This window comes from Colletotrichum jinshuiense, chromosome 3 (genome assembly GCF_051148585.1).
Source record: "Colletotrichum jinshuiense chromosome 3, complete sequence".
In the NCBI taxonomy this organism is placed as follows: Eukaryota; Fungi; Ascomycota; class Sordariomycetes; order Glomerellales; family Glomerellaceae; genus Colletotrichum; species Colletotrichum jinshuiense.
This window is the reverse complement of record NC_139310.1, coordinates 5,955,862-5,979,819: the sequence shown is the minus strand read 5'-3', so window position 1 is coordinate 5,979,819 and position 23,958 is coordinate 5,955,862. Positions and strand designations below refer to the sequence as shown.

The 23,958-nt window shown below is 51.7% G+C and overlaps 6 protein-coding genes across 6 annotated transcripts; 2 read left to right on the top strand and 4 right to left on the bottom strand.

The window, feature by feature from the left end:
- Positions 1–34: 34 nt before the first annotated feature.
- EsH8_III_001565 (SLC26/SulP family anion transporter) lies at positions 35–2,014 on the bottom strand (the record flags this gene model as incomplete). Its single annotated transcript, XM_083263290.1, has 3 exons — positions 35–883; positions 940–1,832; positions 1,885–2,014. The coding sequence occupies 3 exons, from the start codon at positions 2,012–2,014 to the stop codon at positions 35–37; spliced, it is 1,872 nt and encodes a 623-aa protein (XP_083123777.1).
- Positions 2,015–9,170: 7,156 nt separating this feature from the next.
- EsH8_III_001564 (DUF4360 domain-containing protein) lies at positions 9,171–9,815 on the bottom strand (the record flags this gene model as incomplete). Its single annotated transcript, XM_083263289.1, has 1 exon — positions 9,171–9,815. The coding sequence occupies one exon, from the start codon at positions 9,813–9,815 to the stop codon at positions 9,171–9,173; it is 645 nt and encodes a 214-aa protein (XP_083123776.1).
- A 2,357-nt stretch (positions 9,816–12,172) lies between these two features.
- EsH8_III_001563 (citrate synthase-like protein) lies at positions 12,173–13,715 on the bottom strand (the record flags this gene model as incomplete). The annotated part of the gene is made up of 3 exons (XM_083263288.1): positions 12,173–12,668; positions 12,726–13,603; positions 13,668–13,715. The coding sequence occupies 3 exons, from the start codon at positions 13,713–13,715 to the stop codon at positions 12,173–12,175; spliced, it is 1,422 nt and encodes a 473-aa protein (XP_083123775.1).
- Positions 13,716–14,784: 1,069 nt separating this feature from the next.
- Positions 14,785–16,647, top strand: EsH8_III_001562 (methylisocitrate lyase ICL2; the record flags this gene model as incomplete). The annotated part of the gene is made up of 2 exons (XM_083263287.1): positions 14,785–15,190; positions 15,254–16,647. The coding sequence occupies 2 exons, from the start codon at positions 14,785–14,787 to the stop codon at positions 16,645–16,647; spliced, it is 1,800 nt and encodes a 599-aa protein (XP_083123774.1).
- A 331-nt stretch (positions 16,648–16,978) lies between these two features.
- Positions 16,979–18,195, bottom strand: EsH8_III_001561 (uncharacterized protein; the record flags this gene model as incomplete). Its single annotated transcript, XM_083263286.1, has 3 exons — positions 16,979–17,632; positions 17,847–17,985; positions 18,125–18,195. 3 exons carry the CDS (start codon positions 18,193–18,195, stop codon positions 16,979–16,981), a joined length of 864 nt encoding a protein of 287 aa, XP_083123773.1.
- A 3,144-nt stretch (positions 18,196–21,339) lies between these two features.
- On the top strand, positions 21,340–22,969 carry EsH8_III_001560 (glutamine synthetase family protein; the record flags this gene model as incomplete). The annotated part of the gene is made up of 4 exons (XM_083263285.1): positions 21,340–21,769; positions 21,841–22,141; positions 22,195–22,884; positions 22,939–22,969. The coding sequence occupies 4 exons, from the start codon at positions 21,340–21,342 to the stop codon at positions 22,967–22,969; spliced, it is 1,452 nt and encodes a 483-aa protein (XP_083123772.1).
- Between the last annotated feature and the right edge of the window lie 989 nt (positions 22,970–23,958).

The following is a 23,958-nucleotide window of genomic DNA, read 5'->3' as shown; positions in this document are numbered from 1 at the left end:
AGCAGTCTGCTTGAGTGAGGTTAACCACAAACTTTCATACTTGAAGTCGAGTTGGATTATCCTGAGTGGTGTTGTGTTCTCTCTCTTCGAGACCAACCTTCTCCCTCTCAACAGAGTAATCTCTGTCCCATAGAGCAGCCTCTATCCTCTCGAAAACAACATCAACGTCCTCTGGTATCCCGCCGTCGACTTCCCGACTCTCAATGACCTTCCATCCGGCACGGGAAAATCTGCGGCGAGATTTATTGTTCATTCCCACGAGCCGCAATGACACTTCTTTCCCAACATGCTGCTTTATTTCTTCTCGCAGCTCATACAGTGACTGAACTCCAGTGACATCGATGAAAGATACATGTGTCAGGTCCCACACCATAACACTCATGAGTTTGTTGGAGGGTGTAACATTGTTGCGCTTTCTCAACATGTCAACCCGCCTGATTGATGCCACACTCCAAGATCTATCAGCAGATTTCTCTTGTGATTTGCCAACGGTGGCTTGTGGTTCAAACTGGACTTTTACCGATTCGAGGATGGACTTCTTGACACGACTAGCGTTGGGGAAGAAGATAGAATCGGTAAAGCTCACCAGCATGGCGTCTTCGGGGACAAAAATATTTTCAGTAGTAGAGGGAGCATTATTATGCTTGCGGGATATCATACGATCCTGGCCACTCGTGGCAGACAATGTCTTGACCTTAGGGAATGCCGATCGGATGAGAGTGTAGCCGATGCTGAAAATCACCGCAATGGCAATTCCCATCTCTGTCGATACAAACAGCGTGATCCAAAAGGATAGCATCGAAGCCACAAAATCAATGAAAGATATTCGCCAGTAGCGGTAGAAGAGGGACGCGGGACCGACAATATGAATCACTGCCATAATCTATCATTTGGGTGTTAGCTGCGCACGGAGCAAGGTGTAAGCAAGAAGCAACATACAATGATTGCCGACAACGTTGCTTTGGGAATCCAAAACAAAGCTCCTGATAACTTGTATAAAGTTAGAAGAATAAAGCCGGCGGTAAATGCACCGCTTAATGGGCTCTTGACACCGCATTCTGAGTTGATGGCTGTTCTCGACATAGCGCCTCCCACAGTCATAGCTCCGAACAAGCTATTAAGAATATTTGTGATGCCAAGGTAACAGAGCTCTTGGCTTTCGTCAATGGCATAGTTGTTTTTACGACCAAACGCTTTGCCGATTGCCAGATGCTCAAGAGCAGAAGCTACAAGGGGTGCGACGGCTTTGGTAGCAACTCTAGAGATCAGGCCGGTAGCTGGAAATTTTGGAGTCTGGAGGCCGTTGGCTTTAACTTTGCTGATAGCCCATAAGGCAGTTTCTCTATCCTTGTTGACCAAGAAACTGATTGTCGTATAAATGAGCAGAAGAATAACGGCTCGACTATTGCATGTAAATTTAATGATGGCGCTCTTTGTCCCCCATTTCTTACCAATGAGCTCCATGGTATACAACATAGCTATACCACTGAAGCCAATGGCAATTGTAATTGGTTCCATCTCAGGAATGCGGGTGAGAACATTGCGGATAATACTTCCAGTGCCGGATGGGACGTCGTTGAGGCCAACTAGGGAACCAACCTGGCCGAGGAGGATGGTTAGGGCGGCTGCTGACAAAAATCCAGACAAAACAGGAATGGATATAAAATCCAGAAGAAAGCCCATTTTGAACATCCCGACAATGAGCGAGTATATTCCCACTACCAAAGCCACTGCGGATGAGATGTCTTGTGGTGCAAACCCTTCAGTCTTAAGGTCGCTGATGATTTCTGCGGTAAGTAGACCCATTATAGACGTTGGTCCGATGGATAGGTCTAGAGAAACTAGTCAGATAATGTAATTTTCTTGCTCATTTTAAATTCGTACCCTTTGAGGTGCCCATAAAAACGTAGATGGCGGCTGGTAGCCAGCTAGAATATAACCCAAATTCCCCAGGAATCGTGGCAATCTTGGCGTAGGCCAAGGCTTGTGGGATCATCATAACACCAATAGTCATTCCCGCAGTGAAGTCTGAGAGAATCCATTTCGGGTCGTATTGAGTTAGCCATTGGACAAGAGGGACTTTCTCGGTAAGATATTGCCCAGTTGCCAAAGGCAGCCTCGGCAAGCCTGAGGTAACCTTTTTTTGTATTGTTTTGATGGTGCTGTCTGTTTGAAATTCAAACTTAGCCTTGTCGAACATTTTCATTTTTTGTGACTCGCGATTCACAGCTTTGATAATAAATCGTAAGAAGAATTAATAAATGAATAAGAGTCGTGCAATGGCGAAGAGTAGGGTGCGAGCTGTACAGATTGCATAATGATGAGCGAAGACCGGGCGAACTTAGACACCTTTGTACGGTGAGATGACTTCTTTTATCTGATGTTCTAACCTCGAGGCGAGTTTGCTGTCGCACGATCAACTCATTGATAGAAGCCGAGGACGACCTCCCAGAAGGGCCGACACATTGGGATGGCTGATCTCATGCATCCAGCTTGGAGTGGCTTGTTGATGCCTGCTGCAGCAAAGAATGGCCGGGACATGCTGTATTGGTCGATGCTACTACCACTCTGCGGTACCGAAGATAAAGATAAAACTATTCTCCGCCTATTAGAGAGTGTATACATATTCACCTATAGGCCCTAGCGCAGTTGCAGGCCTCGCCTCACAACATGGTTACGGCCCAGTCTTGGCACAGTTGGCACAAGAGATCACTAGTAACCCTCTTGCAAAGGGGGTACTCTTAACCAGGATTTGTTTATATTTAATCCAACATAGCCCTTCGGCATTTCGGTTAATGACTAGATAGCCAACAAATTTTGTAATATAGATATTGGGCTGCGCAGGGGGGACTCCTTTTCTCCTAGTACCTTATGCATTGGAGTTTGTTAGCAGCGACCCGAACGTAAAACACTGGAACGGTTTGAGCGAACCCGGTATGGGAGCGGACCGGCGGTTCTGTGTCACGGCACTATTCAAGATGGCTCCGACTCAAATGAAAGAGTTTGGGTGGTTCAAGCTTCAGATGAAACAGGAAGTCCCAGCCTCACGGCACTACGAACGCAGAGCCACAACCTCGACCAAAGACCCCTCCAAAGAAACATGGGAACAAGGGCCCACCTCGGAAATGGCAGTGAAGAGTTCTTAGCTGCGTTGACTGTCAGGTGGGGGTCTTGATAGGCCTGCAGCCACAGAAATATTTCTGCAGCTCGCCCCAGAACTCGATGTTCCCACACCCGACGCTAGATCGCTTCACTATTTGAGGCAAGTCATATTGGCGTTTTAGTTTTGTTTTTAACGGAAAGAACAATGTTTTTGGCATCATTGACTTAAACAGGGCCGAGCCATATACACCTTACCAGGTATTTAGACGTCAAGAATAGAATCCTCCTTATCGTCTCATTGTAGTAGTCAAACAAAATTTCAAACGTATCCTGCAATAGAACGGGTAATACGGCGTTGTATTTTGATTGCTAGTAATATTGTCAAACGAAGGCTATATACGTAGAAGCTGGCTGCTAATCGCGGGTTAGATCACGCATAAATGTACTGGAATTCCAGTCATACTTCTCATCAGCTCCGGAATATAAACTGTGTACATATACTGTAAACCTTCTGTTATGAGCTCGATACTATTAGGCGTTATCTCTAATAGTTTAGAGGCTGCATGCGCATATGTCGTCAGCTTTGGCTACAAAACTTGCGGCACGGGTGATAAAACACCAAATCCGGCCTGAAGATATCAAAGGAATACGACGCCTCAAGCGAACAGTTCCAGGGCAATTAAAATAGTGTTACAACGTAATGATGTCGATACAATGAACATTCATTTCAAATACCAACCAAAATGAGTGTTTGAATACAGCTACGTACAATTGACTCGCGTTTTCTAGAGCAGAAGTATAGCACCAATTTCTTTCTTCCGTCGAAGAATGAATGCTACTTTTTTTATGGGTAACCTTTATGTGGGTTCTTTTGGGGAAGTGCTGGCAAAGAAACCACATTGGAAAAAAGCTACAAGTCCAAGGTCGTCGTATTTCTATTCAAACTGGTCATAGATATCTCACACTAACCACTTCCCTCGTCAATCGTACCGCTATCCCATCGAGTGCCAATGTACCTTATTTTTGCGAAGGATCGGGCGAACCAACAACAGTCACTAACTACGGTGTTAAGCCAGCAAAAAAAAAAAAAAAAAAAAAAAAAAAAAAAAAAACCCGTGAAACCTTTTTTGGAGTAAAACTTGACACTGAGGTAGGAATTTTAAGCCTCGAGAACTGAGTTCCATTGGCACTCGGCTAGGTATTCTTGTATTGTCTAGCACAAATAGATGCAAGGCCAAAATAAATAACTCCAAGGGGTAGAGAAAGCTGTGAGCCAGTCGTAGTCGGAGTTTTCCACGGCTGCATCTCCTTCCCTTGAGAACGTTGCAAGCTCAAAAACTTATAATTTTAGAAATATTTAAGCCACCCCTCCCGTTAAAATATTATATTTACGTTGATTTCAATGGTGGATCTATCCCCTCAGTCTAAAAGTCTAAAAGCAGCGGCAGTTACTCACCCCTGATCATGCCCCGTGGGGAGAGCCCAAGCTTGAAGCACATAGCGGGCGGCAGCTATCCGTAGAATTCTTCATCCTCCTGTTCGTACACTAGAAAACACTCTACGCATTGCAGTTCTCGCAGATTATATATATCTCAGTCTCTATTGACACTATGCAAGATAGCAATGCGCTCCGATAAGTTCAGCTAATGTAAATAAGCGTTATAGTATTACTCTGCCATCCAATGGTTCGTAGGATTTCAGAACAACTAACCATGGGATTTCGATCAACGATTAGATGCCTAGGATCAAGCACCCCTGTTTTGAATGATTTAGTGGATGGATTGAACAAGGGGCTCAGTAAATCAGTGCAGGTGCTTATCTGGGCGGTAGGTGTGAGAATCTTGGGGAGCAACAGGATTTACTCAGTAAGCGATTCTGACAGCTAACATAGTGGCTGAACAAGGCGAGACCCCCTTTAGTAGATACCGCCATTTCCCAAATGCACATTGTTCACTAACTGCACAACCGCTGCGTGCACAAATATTGTTCATTCGAATAGACGACGTAACTATGGCGACCATCGTGGTAGGTTACATTATTTTACTAATGAGATGCCTCGCAACTGTAGGTGGTCTGGAGTAGAAGCGATATCGCCCGGTTTAGAAGGCCGATCATATCTTCCCTCATTGGCATAGCAAGGCAGGGGAAGCGAAGAGTTCAAGAGAAAATAAGTTGAAGTTGCCTGATTTTCGTAAAAAAGAATGAGCTTTGCTTCGTCTCTTGTAACTCACAGGCAACGATTGCACGAAATGTGGTGCAATCCAGCCAATGAATGGGGCCGGAGATCGAGATCGAGATGGAATCAAGTCACCTCATTGGAGAAAATCGTGTCTCAAAAAGCGGTTACTTTGCCATGGGCCAGGGACGATAAATGGCCAAAAGAGTCACGTGAGCGGATGTAGCACCGAGCCAATCAAAGTCATCGAGGACGCCGCTTTGCCTCTGCCCAAAAGATGCTATCATTCATGAATCCTCCCCTCCTCCCGGCCGTCTCGTCACTACGTCAACCCAGATCATCTAGTCATCATGCATTTGGATTGGATTTCTTTGCGGCTAAATACTTAGATTCGGTGCATTTGACGACGATGCCGAAGAGGCTGGCGCCGCTGCTACCAGCAGCTAACGGTGATGCACCGTCTTCTCTGAACTCTTCCCGTCAGGATCCGTCGAAAAGAAAACGAGTAGGCACAGAAGTTGCTTGCAATGCATGCCGGCGCAGAAAAACACGTGTGAGTCCTTTCAAGCCAAATTATTACGCATTTACTTTCTCAGTTCCCTAACCTAGCCAAAATACCGTGTTTGCTGATCACTCCGACGTTGCCTTCATGTAGTGTGATGGATTACGCCCAGCCTGCGCAGCTTGCCGAAAACGATCAACCGAGTGTACATACATGGAGAGAAAAGAATCACCGAAGTTAAGTCAGTCGACAGAGGGTTCCCAGGAAGTTCTTGAGCTCCTAAAGTCGGCACCAGAGCCTCAGGCTTTCGAGATACTGCGATTACTACGAACAAATGGCGACCTTAATTATGTTCTGGGCATTATCAGGGGTGGCACGAATGGAGTTACACGGCCTTCTGAACAAGTTACCGCTCGTTCTGTTCGCTCAACGCAGTCACCTTTAGAATTTGAGTTGATGGTCAAGAACCCTATCGCGTATCCCGCTCTGCGCCATGTTCCCTTAACCGCGCTGGAACGGGACGGGCTTCTCCGGCCAAGCAGGCTACGTCGGTCAAAGTCTTTTGATTATCAGTATGTATGTCCTACCCATGCCCTATCGTAGCTCTTTCTTGTTCCCGTACCATGTAATAACGCTGACTTGAAACGGATCTCAACCGGCCGAACGGAACAATCCACACCCGAACCCTTCACCCGACAATAACACCGCGAGGGGTTCGTCTCGCAGCACATCTCTTCGCGACTCTGACTCCGACGGCTCCTTCCGTGTATTCGACTCTCCCGATGGTAATCAGAACTCAGAGCCCGGCCTATGCGACGCCCGGCTAAGAAACCTCAAGATCAACTTCTGGACTGATGTGTCAGTCAGTGATGACTACGCTGCGAGAGTCATATCGCTCTACTTGACGACAGACCATCCTCTGTTAGGCGTTTTCGACCCAGATCTGTTTATTTCTGATCTGGTGGGCCAACGGCAATCATATTGTTCTAAACTCCTCGTTAATTCCCTATTGTATTGGGGGTGCGTAAGTCCTGGCGTCTGAGCCCAATTCAGATGTGTTGACAACAGAGAGCTGACATAGTCAAATAACCAAACAGCAGATGTATACCGCCATTGACGAGGGGGCCGTTCACCATGCCGAATCATTCTGTAGGGAAGCGGAGAAACTGTGGCTCCATGAACAGAATAATACCACCATCCTCAATGCTGCTAGCGCTCAACTGTTGAGTCTGTCTTACCTAGGACATGGTAAAGATCATAAAGTTCTCAAGTACCTTGCCGCCGCTCTCCGCATAGGCACACGTTTGTCTTTATTCGGCGTAGAGTCATCCAAAGCTCTGGAGGAAATCAATCACATATCTCCAGAAACACGAAGAGCAAACTCGTATACTGCATGGGGAGTCTTTAATTGGGGAGTGTGAGTGCGTCCCATCCATCGCAACTGAAACGTTAGACTTATCATTTAGTCTTACCACGCTCTTTTATCAACAACCCGGCCTCGAATACCCCGTTCACCCACCCATCTACCCAATACCCACAGCGCCAGTCTCTGATACACCTCGAGAGGAATCATACAGCCTCAACTCCGATGTGTCAGAAGAACTTTTGCCGTCCTATATGGGCCAAACCTTTGGAACGTTGTGCAAGTTTTGGCGAATTATACACGGCGTCACCTTGGTATACCACAAGAATCGGCAAACACCTCTCCCTGGCCATGTCTCTCTCGACTTTGCAGAGTTCAAGTACCGTGAACTCCTCGCTTGGGTAGAGGGGTTACCCGCCGACCAAATACTGAGGAACGGCAGTCCCCATCATGTGGTCATTTTTCAGTATGCACACCTACCCCTAAGTTTATCTTCTTCTCTTCCATCCAAAAAAAAAAAAAAAGAAAAAAAAGAAAAAGAGATTCTAATCCCACTCTTTCAAGTATTTGGTTTCATGCCGCTATCCTTGACATCTTCAGACCATTTCTTCGATCACAAAGACACGAAAGACTCCATCTCAAAACTTTTGCTGCCCACCCGTCCTCCCCAGACGCCGCATTCAACGCATCGGTCCGTCAGCTTAAACAACTGGTTGTAAGATATCGGTGCGAATACGAGTCGTCAGCATATACACTTCTATGGCAAAGTGCCTTGATATACGTGGCCAATGCGGTTCTCCACGATACCCAAAACCCTGAATGGCGTTTCTACTTCCTCGCCTGTATATACGGTTACGAGGGCCTTCGAAGGTCTTACCGGATCGCGGAGGTTATATCGCGCGGCTTGCTTGCCATGACTTTAAGAGACGGTGACATATCTGGTACCGAGGCTCGGGTCTTGCTCAAACACATCAGAGAAGCGGAAAAAATCCACGCGAAAGAAAACGTACGAGCTACATTCATGGTTGATCTTGATCTGGCAATGACAGACCCTGAAGCAGCCAGGGTCGAAAACTTGGCAGGGAGGTTCGAAGACATTGCACTCTTCCGAGACTTCACCACCGTGGATGACGACGAGGTCAGAAACTTCCAGCGAATGGATTCCAACGGGAACTACGATAATGCTTAAAATAAAGCCCAAGGACCTAGAGCAGATAGCTCTAACGATTTAACATACCAAGGGGAGCCACAAAATGGCAAAGAGGCAGCTTCCAACCCCGCTATGCCCGCCACGTCCAGGCTGGCCACTTGATTTAGTGTCTCAGGACCTTAATTGGCCGTGATTGCCTCCAGTTTATTATGGCTGACAGTCAACGCATTGAGGTACAATTTCCTAAAAGCTATATTTGAACCGCAAATCACTATGGCAAACTCCCTGGTGCTTTACGGGATTAACGATTACAAACGAATCTGAACCCCTACTTACGTCAAACTTTTCCCTATTACGTGTCATAAGGACATGAAAAGTTGGGTTGGTCCAAATATGACCTTACTTTCTTCAGAGAAATTGGCCACTCGCATATGTACCTACCCGTCTTTAGATGTACATTGAATACGGGTTAGTACGCCATGATGACAATTTTCAAGAGTCTTTCAAATGGATACCTGACTAATCGGAGTATCAAACGCCTTACGACCATGAAATTTGCCAGGCATATACTGAGCATAGCGTCATTTGGTTAGAATAATGGCTTGATTGACTTATGGTTTGCATACACAGAAATGTTAAACTGAGAACAATGACTAGCTCAAATCAATCAAATTTCATCCAGTTCGCTGTAGATATCCTCTGTGTCCTTCTCCTCCACCTCCCGCTTCCATCCAGGCTTCTTCAGACTGATCCTACAGATGGCATTTGCTTCTTGCATCTATAGGAAACTCATCTGGAGTACAATGACCTCCAGTGCTAGGAAGAAGTTGAGTTGTCTTTTCAATTTCCCAGCCCGAAGACCATCGCCCAGGACCATTTATTTCTTGCAGGTTAGCCACTTGATATTGACCTGCTGAGTAAAAGCGACGGTGGCATCATCGTCAGTGATGGATCCATACGCGTTGGCGTTCTTGGAAGTGAGAGCGATGCGGTTGTTGACATTAAGGATTCCCGTGGCGCCGCAGGGCGAGTAGATGAGCGAAGCCGTAGGGATAGTATCCTGCTTGGTGTAGACCTGACCGTCGCGCCAGATTCCCCCTCCAGCAATGGAAGTCTGGGTAGTAGTAGTGGCGGCAGCATCCTGAGAGAAGAAGTACGTCGAGTAAAAGGTTCCCGTGACGCCCTCTTCCAGCTGGGCGTACCCGTGGTACGTGCTGTCCACGAGTGCAAACTGGAACCCGCCCGGGTACTTGAGGCTAAGGTGTAGGGCGCAGTTCTTGGAGCGTTCGGAGACGGGAAGACCTGGCCCAATGTAGGTTTGGAATTTGTCGAAACCGAACGTGATGACGGTTCGGTCCGGAGAGATGGTGGTGGAGACGGAGCCTTGGGGGCAGCCGCTTCCCGAGAAGCTGGCGCTAACAATCTGGATCTCCTTGGGATCGGGGGTATCGGAGCTTCCAGTTGGGCCCAAGGGGCTGGCTACGGCAAGAGCCGGGATGATGAAAGCTAAGAAGCCCTTCATTATGTTGATCGAGAGTTGGGGATTGATAAATAGAAGTTTAACAGGTAGTACGGGATAAGGGATAAGGATAGTGATCCAAGTACTAGCGAGGCTGGAGCTAATTACCTATCTTGACGGCAATCTCGTCCAGTATTTATATCCAGATAACCGTAAAATACACGATATCCTGTACGAACATTGCCAGCAGTTTTCTAGTTTGGGTCAGGCTGGTTTCCGGGGTTCTGGGCTCGATCAGAGTCATCAGACCTCCTTCCACACCATCCGGAGGAATAAACCCCCATGTCTTAATGGAGTTTGCCGGCTGCTTTGGGAAGACTTTCTCAGCATTCTGAGTTACATTGCAGACTCCTAAAGTGCTAAACCCTGACGCATAGTCCTCTCGGCTAGATTTGAGTGTGCCAAGTCTAATCGCTCCCTTGAGCGAGGTCGGAGGTATTTGGTCTTTCCGAAAATTTACGGTTGAAAGGGGGATAAATGAAAACATATTAAACTTGACAACGTGTTTTCAGCTTCAATCTATGAAAGTATCTCAAAGTGGTGCGTGTGGGGTAGTCTAGGCAGTCAGTCTTTTAATAGATGTCCCAGTTTGATTTAACAATACGATCTTGAGGTTATGGAGGGCTCGATCCATTACAGACACGAACCTTTTTCAGTTGCCATCCTATGCCTAGTGGTCGGTAATAATTCGCTCTAACAAGAGCATCAAAGTGCGTCACAAAGCGCCGAATAGTAAAACAAGTAGTAGTCTTTTCCGTTGGGTAAAAGGTTGTGTACAGGTAGGTAGATTTTCTGCTTCAAGCGATTGTTCATTGTCTCCAAAGCCTTCCCTGGATTCTTCCATTAGACGTCACAGTCTTAATATTTTCACAGTGGCCCCTGGTGTTTGATTGATATGTACAAGTGCGCTACTATTCCAACGTAGATGCGGTCCTGGTGGTCGGCTGTAAAACATACTCTCTTACACATCTACTCAGTTGCCCATTGTGGTACTCGAGCAGCTGAAAGTAAAAATGTGGAGGAGTAGCGAACATGAAATCTTCCAGCGGCAAAATGGCGCCAATAAAGTCATATGACCTTTGGAATGGCAGGGCTGTTTGATGTTTTGGTACGCAGTCATGTTGCTGAAAAGGGTAACGGAGGAATCAAGCGTTCAAATGTCGAGAAGCGGGATGGGCTCGGCGAAGCGACGTAACATCGCCTACTACAAGCATATTTAGATATATAAGTACATGGTATTTTGATTTACAGGATAAATGGGCTCGCATTCTCGAGGTGATTTTATCCTGGGCCGCGGGTTATTTGGCGCATGCAAGGCCTGCATGTTGTCAGGAACCTGTAATATGTTGTTTGCTTCTGGACCAGTCTGTCAAGCTGGACCCTGATTATCCGGCCTGAACCGAAACTCGGGTTCATCCGATTGGGCTGTGCCAAAGGTTCACATCAGCGTTCCATAGTTTGCAACTGCAATATTTCCTGGAAGGTATTAGCTAAGTGCGCCGACACACATTTCGGAGAACGGCTTATCGTTCTGAGGATGGACCCAGGGTGTAATGTTCGACGCAGAGTAGAGTGGAGATGACGTCGGGATGGCACTATTTGGATATCGTCTTCTCTCTAATCCCTGAAATTATGCCTTCCAAATCACTTGTAGGCTCTCTATTAACCGAAAAATAACACGACCCAACCTGGAGTTGTTGCTACCATGGTGCCGTCAGCAAACGTGCATATGGTATCTAATATTGGCAAATCGCATTGCTCATGACTCCTCTTACGGTGGTGGCTCAGAAATAAGAGAGATCGAAAGATTCTGTAGCCTTCTGAGCGATGTAACCCAAAGCCCAAGCCACATAGGTGGGCTCACAACTTGATGCACATTTAAAGCTACCATGGCTTTCCGTGACCTGAAAGTGCTATCGGCCAGGCATTAAATGACAAAGCTTTTCAGGCGTAGGTAATTGAGATGCCGTAGCGATATTGGCTACGAGACTCTTTCAACTTCAAGGATGGTGCCGGGATGAGGTATAGCCACGAGGGAGCTGGGACGTCCATGTAACCCAAAAAATGCTTGGGACCATTTGTTCCTCTAGTGCCATGCTCCAAAAGAGGCTATGGACCAGCCTAGAGCTCGCACAATCGCGTGATTCAATATATGCCATGCTTCTCTACCTATATACAAAGTAGAGGATCAGGCGCCCGAGGAGATGATGTGCATCACGAGAGGGATAATTGGTCGTAACTAGATTTAGTACTCATTTATTGCTATATTCCGTGATAAACTCCGGCTAGATCAACAAAACTGAAAGAAAGATTGGACACGATTTCCCAACTTTTCGGAGCCGTCCTGGCATTTCTTTAATCTATGCGCTCTCAGCCAGCTTCAGGAGACCCTCAAGGTTAATGCTCTTAGGTCGCTCAATGGGCAGACCAAGAGCCCGGTCCCAGATGAGTTGGGCCAGAGGTCCTAGACCACGGGAGACACCAAACGTTGCGGTGTAGTACAGGGTCTCGTGGAATCCGTAGTGATGGAAAAGAACACCGGAGCTAGAGTCGACGTTGGGGTAAGGATTTTTAGTCTTGCCGTGCTGCTTGAGCACCTCAGGAGCAATCCGGCTGTTTTTCTGCACCAGCTGGAAGACAGGATCCTGTGCAATCTCGGGGCGCGCGGCGGCGTAGTCCATGAGAGCCTCGAAACGGGGGTCAGGCTTCCTCAGAACGGCATGACCGTAACCAGGGACAACTCTGCCTGAGTTAAGAGTGGACCACAGATAGTCGGTAACGTCCTTATCCGAGTAGGATTTGGGAATGTTATCCTTCATCTGTATGATCCACCGAAGAACCTCCTGTGCAGCAAGTCTAATGCATTGTTAGGATTTGAATCACCATGGAAATGCGGCGCGTTCTGTAACTCACCCATGAAGAGGCCCTGCAAGACCCTGCAGGCCAGCACTGTAGCTGAGGAAGGGGTCGCTCAGAGCGCTTCCAACCAGGTGGGTGGTGTGAGCGGAGACATTGCCTCCCTCGTGGTCGCCGTGGAGAGCAAGGTACAGTCTCAGCAGATCTTGGAAGTTCTCGTTCTCCTTGCCACCCTTTCCAAGCATGGCAGCAAAATTGTAGGACCAATCCTGCTCAAGATCGACCTCGGCAGGAAGAGCACCACCGCCCCGGTAGGAGTTGTGGTAAATCTTGGCAGCGATGGTAGGCAACTTGGCCAGGAGCGAGATGGAGTCGTCGAAAGTTGGCTCCCAGTAGTCGGCCTTGTTGAGGCCCTGTTCATATGCCTTGGCGAACTTGGAGGTGTAGTTAAGGGCAGAAACAGCCATGGCGAACTGGGTCATGGGGTGAAGGTCCTTGGGGAAATCGTCGAGCAGCTTGTTCACAAAGGAGGGCAGCTGAGCCTGCTCGGCCAGTTCACGCGAGAAGTTGCGAACCTGATTCGTGGAGGGGACTTGGCCTGTGAGCAGAAGCCAGAACATGGCCTCGGGCAACATTTCAGTGCCGGTCTTGCCCTTGGGGAGCTCCTTTTGGCAGTCCTTGATGGTCTTGCCGTGGAAGCGGATACCCTCGTTCGCATCCAGAACGGAGCCCTCCCAGACCATTGCCTTCAGGCCGCGCATGCCGCCGAGTGTGTTCTCGACCTTGACCTCGCCAATGACCTTGGAGGAGTGTGCCTTGACCTTCTTCAAGAGCTCCCGTTTGACCGGAATTGCCTCCTTGAGAGTTGTCTTGAGGTCCGGCTCGGACGAGGACGAATACTGACGGGCATTGAGGGCGGAGCGAGCTGCCAATGGCTGGCACTGGTTAGCAAAATTGCGTCGTTGGGTCCAGCGATGCTTGATGTGAGCTTCAACGTACCCGCAGAGCCCCCAGAGCTCTGGTGCTTCTTGTGACGTTCATAGCCATGGTAGCGGTCGGAGAAGGTCAAAGGGAGGAGGGATCAGCGGTCTAGCTGAGGAGGGGTAGACGGCGGGGTGGTATTGATAAGAAAGTTCAAGCTCAAGAGCTATGCCGACGGTTACCCAAACTGCTAGTTTGACGAAAGCAGACAAAATGCGGATAGTCAGTCACAATGAAGGGTTAGGGACGTGAAGGAAAGATTTGAACGTGGGAAGAAAGGCAGACGAGAAAAAGGCCATGATGCCATAAGCCGAGACAAGCAGACGTTAGCCCGAGGTTGGAGAAGCCTGGGGCAGCGGCACTAACCTGCCGCCCGACGATTGTAAGTGAGCGCCCAGGGGAGCAGCAGAAACATCTGCACAGTATCAGTGTAACTACAGCACCCTGCTGAGGGGAGCATATTGGGCTTGGCTTGGGGCATGGTGGGGAATGAGGACGGGGGATGGCGAGATGGGTACGGGGGACGGGGGGCGGGACCCCAGCTTTCCCACCTTCCTCCTCCACGTTTAGCGGGCCACCGCGGGCAGTGCGGGTTGAGCAGACACAAGATGCAGTGCTCACAATCCGAGCGCCGTCACTGGCCGGTGAATGAGGGGGCGCCACCTCTGTCCCCCTGCACCCTTGCGGTGCACTGTGGGCGTTGAGGGGAAAGAATGGACCGAGGCAAGCCGAAGCAGCTACGGGTGAGCGGTGATGTCAATTGGCCAATAGCGGATCCTTCTACGCATGGATGATAGCGGGCAGCGGTTCTTCTTTGCCGCTGCTTACCAAGGCCCAGCCAGGCTCAAGTTCGCTTTTGCCCGGCTAACACTCGCCCGGCCTTGCCTGGCAACATCTCTTATGTAAGACACCTTGATCCCGAGTCCCGAAGCGCTGCCTCTCGGATTTGCCTTCGTTGAAATCTTTACGGCGACGGCGATACGACGCTAAACTCCTGGATGACCGACAAGACTTTCCCAGAAGATTTAATGCCAAACGGACGACACTAGACGGACGAGCCGTTCTACATACTGCAAGGGAGCATTAGCATCGCCCAAACTTCACTCCCACATTCCCCCCGACCGCCGTGTACACCATGATGCGAAGAGCTGCCGCTCGAGCAGTCGCCCGACGGGTTCCCCTCCCTAGACCGACGCAAACCTGGGCCATCGCCGTGCGCTGCATATCGACAACTCGCAGAATGGAGCAGGCTCCTGCAAACCCCTTCTCCGCCCCCGCCTCACACACCGATGCCTTCCAATTGCTCCCCGAGTCGCGCAAGGCTGGAGCTGCCGAAGACGAACTGTACGATGCCCAGATCAAGGAGGTCGAGGCATGGTGGCAGTCCCCCAGATATCAGGGCATCAAGCGGCCCTACAGCGCCGCCGACGTTGTCTCCAAGCGCGGCTCTCAACAGCAAATATACCCCAGCTCCGTCATGGCGAGAAAGCTATTCAACCTCGTCAAGGAGAGGGAGGCCGAGGGCAAGCCCATTCACACAAGTAAGCAACAACATTCCCGTTCATCACAGAGTACATGATTTCTTACCGGTCTCTTGTAAACAGTGGGCGCCATCGATCCCGTACAGATGACCCAACAAGCACCCCACCAAGAAGTTCTCTACATCTCGGGCTGGGCCTGCTCCTCCCTCCTTACCTCCACCAACGAGGTATCCCCCGATTTCGGCGACTACCCGTACAACACCGTACCGAACCAGGTCCAACGCCTCGCGAAGGCGCAGTCGATGCATGACCGCAAACAATGGGATGCTCGCCGGAAGCTGACGCCGGAGCAACGCGCAAAGACGAACTACATCGACTACCTGCGGCCCATCATTGCCGACGGCGACACGGGGCACGGCGGCCTCTCCGCCGTCCTCAAGCTTGCCAAGCTCTTTGCCGAGAATGGCGCAGCGGCAGTGCACTTCGAGGACCAGCTCCACGGCGGCAAGAAATGCGGTCACCTGGCTGGCAAGGTCCTGGTGCCCATCGGCGAGCACATCAACCGCCTGAACGCGGCCCGCTTCCAATGGGATGTTATGGGCTGCGAGAACCTCGTCATTGCCCGGACCGACTCTGAGAGCGGCAAGCTCATCAGCAGCGCCATCGACGTGCGCGACCACGAGTTCATCCTAGGCGTCGGGGACCCGAGTCTCGAGCCCCTTGCCGAGACAATCCAGGCCATGGAGGCCAAGGGCGCAGCAGGTGCCGAGATCGACGCATTCGAGGCCAACTGGGTCAAGGGCACGAAGCTGGTGACTTTTGACGAGGCCGCCGTCGCACACATGCAGGAGGAGGGCGTCGCCCAGGACAAGATTGACGCGTACCTCGAGGCGGTCCGCTCCAACCGCGACCTTGGCATCACCCAGCGCCGCAAGCTCGCCAACGAGCACACCTCGACCCCCGTCTACTTCTCCTGGGACGTCCCCCGCACGCGCGAGGGCTTCTATCACTACCGCGCCGGCATGGACGCCGCGACCAAGCGCGCCATTGCTTTTGGCCCCTACGCGGACCTGCTGTGGGTTGAGACGGGCGACCCCAACGTCGAGGTCGCGTCGACGCTGGCCAGGGCCGTCCGTGCCGTCTACCCGGGCAAGGGACTCGTCTACAACCTTAGCCCCTCGTTCAACTGGATGGCGCACGGCTTCACTGACGAGACGCTCAAGAGCTTTATCTGGGATATTGCCAAGGAGGGTTTCGTGCTGCAGCTCATCTCGCTGGCTGGCCTTCACTCCAACGCCACCATCACTAACGAGCTCTCCAGGGACTTCAAGAAGGACGGTATGTTGGCATACGTCAACATCGTTCAGAGGCGCGAGAAGGAGGGCGGCTGCGATGTCTTGACACACCAGAAGTGGAGTGGCGCGAGCTACATCGACGGCATTCTTGGGGCTATCCAAAGCGGGAGCTCGAGCAGCAAAAGCATGGGCGAGGGCAACACCGAGAGCCAATTCCATTAGAGCGACCTTGTGACTGCATGGGCGGCGTTGCGGATTCGTTTAGCCATTATTGGGGGCGGGGGCATTCATTCATATTTTCTTGCCCCGAGTACCAAATAAATGTGTATTCACACCGTAATATTGTAGTCGTCGACCGCAACGCAAACGTGCCAATCAGCTGTCCATGGGACTCATTGAAAGATAAACCCATTTTTATTCGTCTATTTCGCATTTTCATCATCATGATCCGTCTGCCATACCCCAGCCTCTTGCCCGGTGTCCCAACCCCAAACTCCAGTTCAATACTTTATCACATCGAGGTAAATGGATTCAATCAAGCGTCTCCTAAACCTTACTCGAGGCTAGTGCGGCTAGCGTTGTTGATGGGGGCGGGTGTCGCGGGGCCCTCGGGGGTAACGTAAGCCTTGGTCATACCGCCATCGACAACCATGTCGTGGCCGTTGACGAAGCTCGACTCGTCGCTCGCCAAAAAGAGGACTGCCTGAGCCTGCTCGATGGCCTCGCCGAAGCGGCCAGTGGGGAAATGGACCTCACGGCGCTGGCGCTTGGGGATATCATCGCCGAGCCAGTCCTGCAACAGCGGGGTGTTGAGGGGCGCGGGGCACAGCGAGTTGAAGCGGTAGCCCTCACGAGCGTGGACCATGGCAAGCTCGCGGGTAAGGGCAAGCACAGCGCCCTTGGAGGCCGTGTAGGCAAGCTGGGGGGTGGCAGCGCCGACGAGGGCGACAACCGAGGCCGTGTTGATGATGGATCCCTTCGTCTTGCCGTTGCGGCGCAAGGCAAGAACGGCGTGCTTGCTGCCGAACCACACACCCTTGACGTTGATGTTCTGGGTCAAGTCCCAGATCTCCTCGGGAGTGTTGACTGCATCGTCGTCACGGGCATGCATGATGCCGGCATTGTTGAACATGACATCAAGGCCGCCCTGGCTGTCGAGCGAGTCAACGAGGGCCTTGACTTGGTCCTCTTTGGAGACATCGGTAATCTGGTGGAGCAGCGCTGTCAGCCATCTAGCAATCTTTGGATTTTGTGCAGTGTCGCGTGTGACAGGGCGCAAATGATGGATGATGGCGGGGCAATGGCGGGGTAAGGTAATTGTCTCTTATTTTGGTGTGCAGTGTGTCGGTGGCTGATTCGGTGCTTATCGGAGGGGCGGGAATGGTATCTTCCTAAGCCTCTCATTCGCAGTGCGGACGTACCTTGGTCTCAACCTTGGCCGACGGGATGAGGGAAAGCAACTTGGCTTTGGCCTTGTCCAGCGCGGGGCCAGAAATGTCGGCCATGACAACTCTAGCACCCTCCTTGGCGAAGAGGATGCTGGTCTCCAGGCCAATGCCACTGTAAAGAGTCTCAAGTTAGCTTATCGCATCCCGTGAATGTCGCATGTCGTACGGTGAGGCACCGGGCCTTCATGCAGCACCAAAAACGGCCATGATAAGGGCGGGTTGGTCGTCGATGAGGGGGGGATGGCGCTTACCCAGCAGCGCCGGTGACGACGGCATTCTTGCCGGCCAGCCTTCCGCCGATTTCAGCAGGAACAGAACCCATTGTTTAACGGTTTTCGGTTGTGGTGATGTTGAATCGCAATTCTCAACGAGTGGTGATTGGCGTGGTGGCGGACGGACGAGTTGGGGTCGCGAGCAGTTGGGGAAGCCGCAGGTTGTCGGTCGAGTTTGTTCGAGGTGGGAGGAAGAAAAAGAAGAAGAGGAAGCGAACGTCCAGACACGACGGGGACGATTGTTTAAACAAGATCAGGACGGGGCTAGGTTAGCAGAATGGAGCCAAGGAAGGACAGAAGACCGTCGTCAGGCAAGAGATGAGTCAAGGAAATCCGGGGACAAGGCCCCTTCTTGTCGCTGCGGCCACTTTCCAAGGACTAATGTCAATGGTGGACGGGTTGGGATACCAGACAAGGGAAGGCGAGGTAGTCGCATACACGGAGTAGGCACTGGATACAAAGCGCGAACGGATACATATCGGGGCACTTATCAGCCCCATCCCTAGCTCACGATTAGCTGCTCGACCCTCCCCCTTCGGCTTGGAAGGCAGATCCGACAACGGCGTCTCGGGAACACCATCCTCGTTCAAATATGTGACACCGGGTGACGGGGTGCAGCCAGACCCGTCGTGGTTGGACAAGCACCACAGGCGCCGCATGTTGCCGTTGCAGCCAGGGCTATCCAAATGGTGCCAACATACATCCGCTTTGGATCGGGACGGGTGGAGGACCCATGATAGGCAATATAGGGCCAAATTGTCGGTCAGGCACAGCTGCATCGCATGCCTAGGTACTCCCTATTCTGTAGATGATTCCCAAGGGCGAGCGAAAGCCATGATTCCACGAAACCATCGACGGCCGTAAGTCCGGCATCTCGTTATCTCTTATCAGTGGGTCTGACTGCGACACGACGGAAAGGTGAGGCCAGGAACCACCCCCCTCCTCCGTCCTTGGTAGAGGGGAGGGGGGAGAGAAACACACTGTGAGGCCGAGGGCCAGTGGGAGGGTACGACGAGCCGGTCACCCGTCGATGATGTTCGTTGCTTCCCTGGCACTGGCTGCCCTACCTTATCTTTCCCAAATAGACATTGATGGACGTTGCCTTTGGGGCCAGATGAAAACAAAAGGAACGAGACCCTATGTGCATGGACCCGAGGGTGAAGCTAGGCTTGATGGGCTAGGACGCGCGCCAGGCCAATGACAGCTAATAGCGAGAGGGCGACTCGGGCTACAAGCGCAGACCAAAAAAGGCACAGACCTAGGGCCTGCTGAAATTGATCAGACACGTCGCCACTGAGTACCCAAAGATAGGAAGGCGGCAGAATGTGCAGCAACGCTGGCCGCATCGAGGCGCAGGGCGAGAAGGCGGTCTGGTCGAGCCCCTCCACCCCTCCCACCTCCTATCGTCATGTGGACTGAAAGGGGGACGGAAATCGTCCATGTGGTGTTTGACTCCGGACGGGCCGGTCAATCCATTACCTTTCACAAACACACCATTCGTGGATCGCAGCATATCGAAGCGCGGGGCAATCCCAAGGTCCAACTCTCGATATGTTACGTTGCCAATTGACGTTTAGTGTCCGGACCATGGCAACGGCGGTGAAATGACTCCCAATCGAGCCGGTCCCGGTCACTGCCAGCCAGGACGAACGGAGATGGGGATGGGCACGTACTCGAGTAATGGTGTCGCAGTCAAGATCATGGAAGATACTTGACGCGGTTGAGCAAGGGCAGCTAGAGGTATTATCAGCACACATTACACATGGCAAAAAATAAAACAAATGATTGCCGGTATCTGCGATGTAGCGGGCAACGGAGGTGGAAAGGGGTTCCATCCCCATCTACAAGCCCGTTCCAATGCCGTTGTCGGCATTCAGGGTGGGGGATCTGGCCATCAGAACAGAGATCATGGTTTCGGACATGTTCCTTTGAAGTCGATCTGGACCCGTTGTCTCCATTGATGTTGGCGAGACCAGCATGGATGGCAAGGCGATGCGATGCGCGCCAGCTTAAGACGAAAACCATGGCGCGGGGTTGATGACTCGGACAGCCGAGATGTGAAGACATAGGAGGGGCAGAGAAGAAGCAGACCAGTTTGGAGAGCGAACAAAAGAAGGTGAGGTGGATAAGATGAGGAGCCACTGAGAAGATATCTATCCTTCCAAGAAAAACTCGCCCACAGTGGTGTCTACCCCAATCATCATTGAGACATACGTTCCTCTTGTTTTTGCCTCATGGCAACGGCGTCCAAGAACACATGCAACTTTGTGTCGCCAGCGGCAGGCCGTCTGCCGGGAATCGCCGACGCAGGCGGGCGAACACACCAACTCGGCTCCGTCAAAGAGGACTGGGAAGAAAGGCAAGGTCCATACCTACCGTAGTACAGAGTCGTGTACCGCGCTGCATATTGCCGGGTACGTGCGTGACCACCGTCAATGACAATCAGCAATGACGCATGACGGCCCTTTCCCCAAATATGCCACTATGCTCCTTCCTCCCTGTCTCTGATCCCTGTGGCGGTCCAGCTCCAGCATTCCCCGCTCTGCCTAAACAGAGGGGGACGAGAGGCGCGGAAAGGAATGGCCTACCGGCCCCAGTGGCTGGCACCCGGCTGTAATTGCTTGACGGCGTAGCTGAAGCAGCCCAGGGCCAGGGCAGCTGCATCAGTTGTAGCTCAACAGCTCGATTCGCTCCCAGACTCCAGTCTGCCGGCCCGATGTCATACGTACCGACTCCAGTGACGCTCCAGCACCTGAGTCTCCAACCCAGATAGCAGCATTCCATTGGTTGCCACACTCTCTTATCGGCAGAGCATCCACACCAGTTGCTGCACGCGCGGGGGACCTTGGAAACAGGTAAACACTTGCCCGGGTTACGATACCGGTCTCTCCACGCCCCTCTGCCGTCTATGCTCCTCGGCGCTCTCTTCCAAGTCCAGACCCAAGCCCCACGATCTTGTCCGGTTCGGCCTCCTCGTCTCCTGACACTTCGTATTTCGCTTCCTCACTACTAAATATCACCAACCTCTAGTCGCAGCCCCATAGAGAATCGCGAAGAGCAGAAAGATAGAGGGACTCCTTTTGTTACCCCGCCAGGCTTGCCACTACACCTTGAACCGCGAGCTTTCGTCCCATCCAACGTCATCTCAAGTCAATTGACAGCACTGGTTCTTGCGTTCGCTCTCACCATCCACCATGGCGCCAACTAGCGAGACTGTAACTGTCGAGTCGCTCCCGGAGCTTCTCAAGAATGATAACAAGGTGAAGCTGGCTGGCATCGACGTCGATGGCATGCTCCGAGGCAAGCTGGTGTCCAAGGGCAAATTCTTGTCCATCGCCAAGTCAGGTTTCGGCTTCTGCTCCGTCATTTTCGGCTGGGATATGCACGACATGACATACGTCAAGGAGCTCAAGATTAGCAATGCCGAGAACGGTTACCACGACCTCATTGCTATCCCCGATCTCTCCAGCTTCCGTCGCATACCCTGGGAGGACAATGTGCCCTTCTTCCTGGTCAGCTTCTTCGACCCGGACACCCAAGAACCTATTTGCGCATGTCCTCGAGGTCTCTTGAAGACCGCGCTGGAAAAGCTGCAGGCCAAGGGCTATGGCGCCATGGCCGGAGGTAAGCTTGCCAATCCTTCCCGCGACTCCCCTCAGTTACGAGCAGCACTGACATCGCGCTTTCACTACCAGCCGAGTACGAGTTCTACCAGTTCAAGACACCCGCCCAATCCTCCGAGACTGCTCGCTCGACGGCCGGATATCTCCAAGAAAACCCCCCTCAGGCCTTGCCATCCCTCACCGAGGGCATGTTTGGATACAGCTTGACTCGAACTGTGCACAACAAGGATTATTTCTATGACATCTTTGAGACGTGCTCCCAGTTCAAGTGTGACATCGAGGGTTGGCACACCGAGAGTGGCCCAGGCGTTTTTGAGGCAGCGCTCGAGTTCGGAGAAATCCAACAAATGGCGGACAGAGCTAGCCTGTTCAAGTGAGTTGATGCGTACACTGTTTCCTGGCGGAGCTGATTAGATGTCTCTGCAGGTACGTTGTGAAATCGGTCGCGACCAAGTACGGCATCACACCATGCTTCATGGCCAAGCCGAAACAGGGTTTGCCCGGAAACAGCGGGCACATGCACGTCTCCATCGTCGACAAGGACGGCAAGAATCTGTTTGCTCGAGAAACGAAGGACGAAAACCCTCCGTACCCGGATGTTGCTGGGCTGTCGGACCTGGGCCGGCATTTCCTCGCCGGTCTAATAGACGGTCTCCCAGATATCATGCCACTGCTGGCCCCTACGATCAACTCATACAAGCGCCTCGTTGAGAACTTCTGGGCTCCAGTGACAGTATCGTGGGGCTTGGAGCACAGAGCCGCATCAATCCGCCTTATTGCTCCGCCGACGTCAAAGCCAGGCGCAACTCGATTCGAGGTCCGTGTTCCTGGTGCAGACACCAACCCTTTCTTCGTTCTCGCAGCGATTCTTGCCCTGGGGTGGCGAGGCGTTGAGAAGAAGTTGGAAATCCCAATCCCACCTCTGGGCAAGGGCGAGGATGTTGGCGGCAACAGTGACAAGGGTGTCAGGCTCGCAAAGAGTCTGCGCGAGGCGAACGACCGGTTTACCCGTAAGGAGAGCATTGCGCGAGAAGTATTTGGGGATGACTTTGTCGACCACTTTGGAGGAACGAGGGATCATGAGATACGGCTCTGGGATGAGGCTGTGACTGACTGGTACGTACTAACCCGCAAATGTGTAAAGAAGATTGGCTAACACGTTCGGCGTAGGGAAGTGAAGCGGTACATCGAAACAGTATAAACGCCATGGGCTCGGTGGAGCATGTTTCTTTTATCAGTGCGAGGATTTTGTATATTTTCATCTCATTTTGGATCAGTCCGGGAAAGACAAAGACGTCAAGAAGCCACGCGAGTATGGAGCTCGAGGGCTACCTACCTAGTGTAGTCACGAGAGGGCGGGGGGCCCACTACATCTTGCCTGCGCATCCCTGCCTTCACCCTGCCTTGCCCCAAGGCCCAAAGGTACCCTTTATAGATACCCTATTCAAATGCCGACTTATCGATACATGTAAGCAGCGTCAGCAGCGGCAAGTTGACTCTCTCCTGTGACCGATGAAGACGAAATGCAGGAAAGTTCCCGGTGTGCGAGACGAAGTCGCGCGGTGATGAGCTTGATTGGTGGTGTCGGATGCGCCTTTTGTGACGAGGGAGTGCGCTGGTGCAGGTCCCATGCCAGCGAGCGAACCATCGATCCGGATTGAGACGCCCGAGGTTGTGATGGGACCCATCTTCCTCTCGCACCATGTTGGGCTCCTCCTCGTACTTGCAAATGATGTGACGAACACGACCAAGATTGTTGGCTGCTTCTGTGGCCACACACTCGTGATTGGCCCGTCCCGGCCGAGTCGAGGGCTCATGTCGGTGAAGAATGCCCGTGATAAGTTGCAGACGTGAGTCAAGAGAGGCTCAACTTTCGGTCGCCTTGGCCCCTCCCGCAGGTAGTGAGTGTATCGACAATCGGGAACTCCGATGCGGGATCCAGTTAGTAGCTCGTCATGGTCTGCAAGGCCCTCTAATTTTTGCATCCACGCAGGTTCATTGGGGGTCGGGAAACAGTGGCCTCGTTGATCGACGTTGGCCGAAAACAACGTTGGCAGCGGGGAAAAGACTGAAGATGCCGAGATTCGAGATCCATCGCGAGGTAATTTCGCCGAAGAGGAGGTGAGATGGGCTGTGCCCCGAAAATGTGACCAGGTATCTCAGCCGAGACTGCCATCCAGGTTGACGACC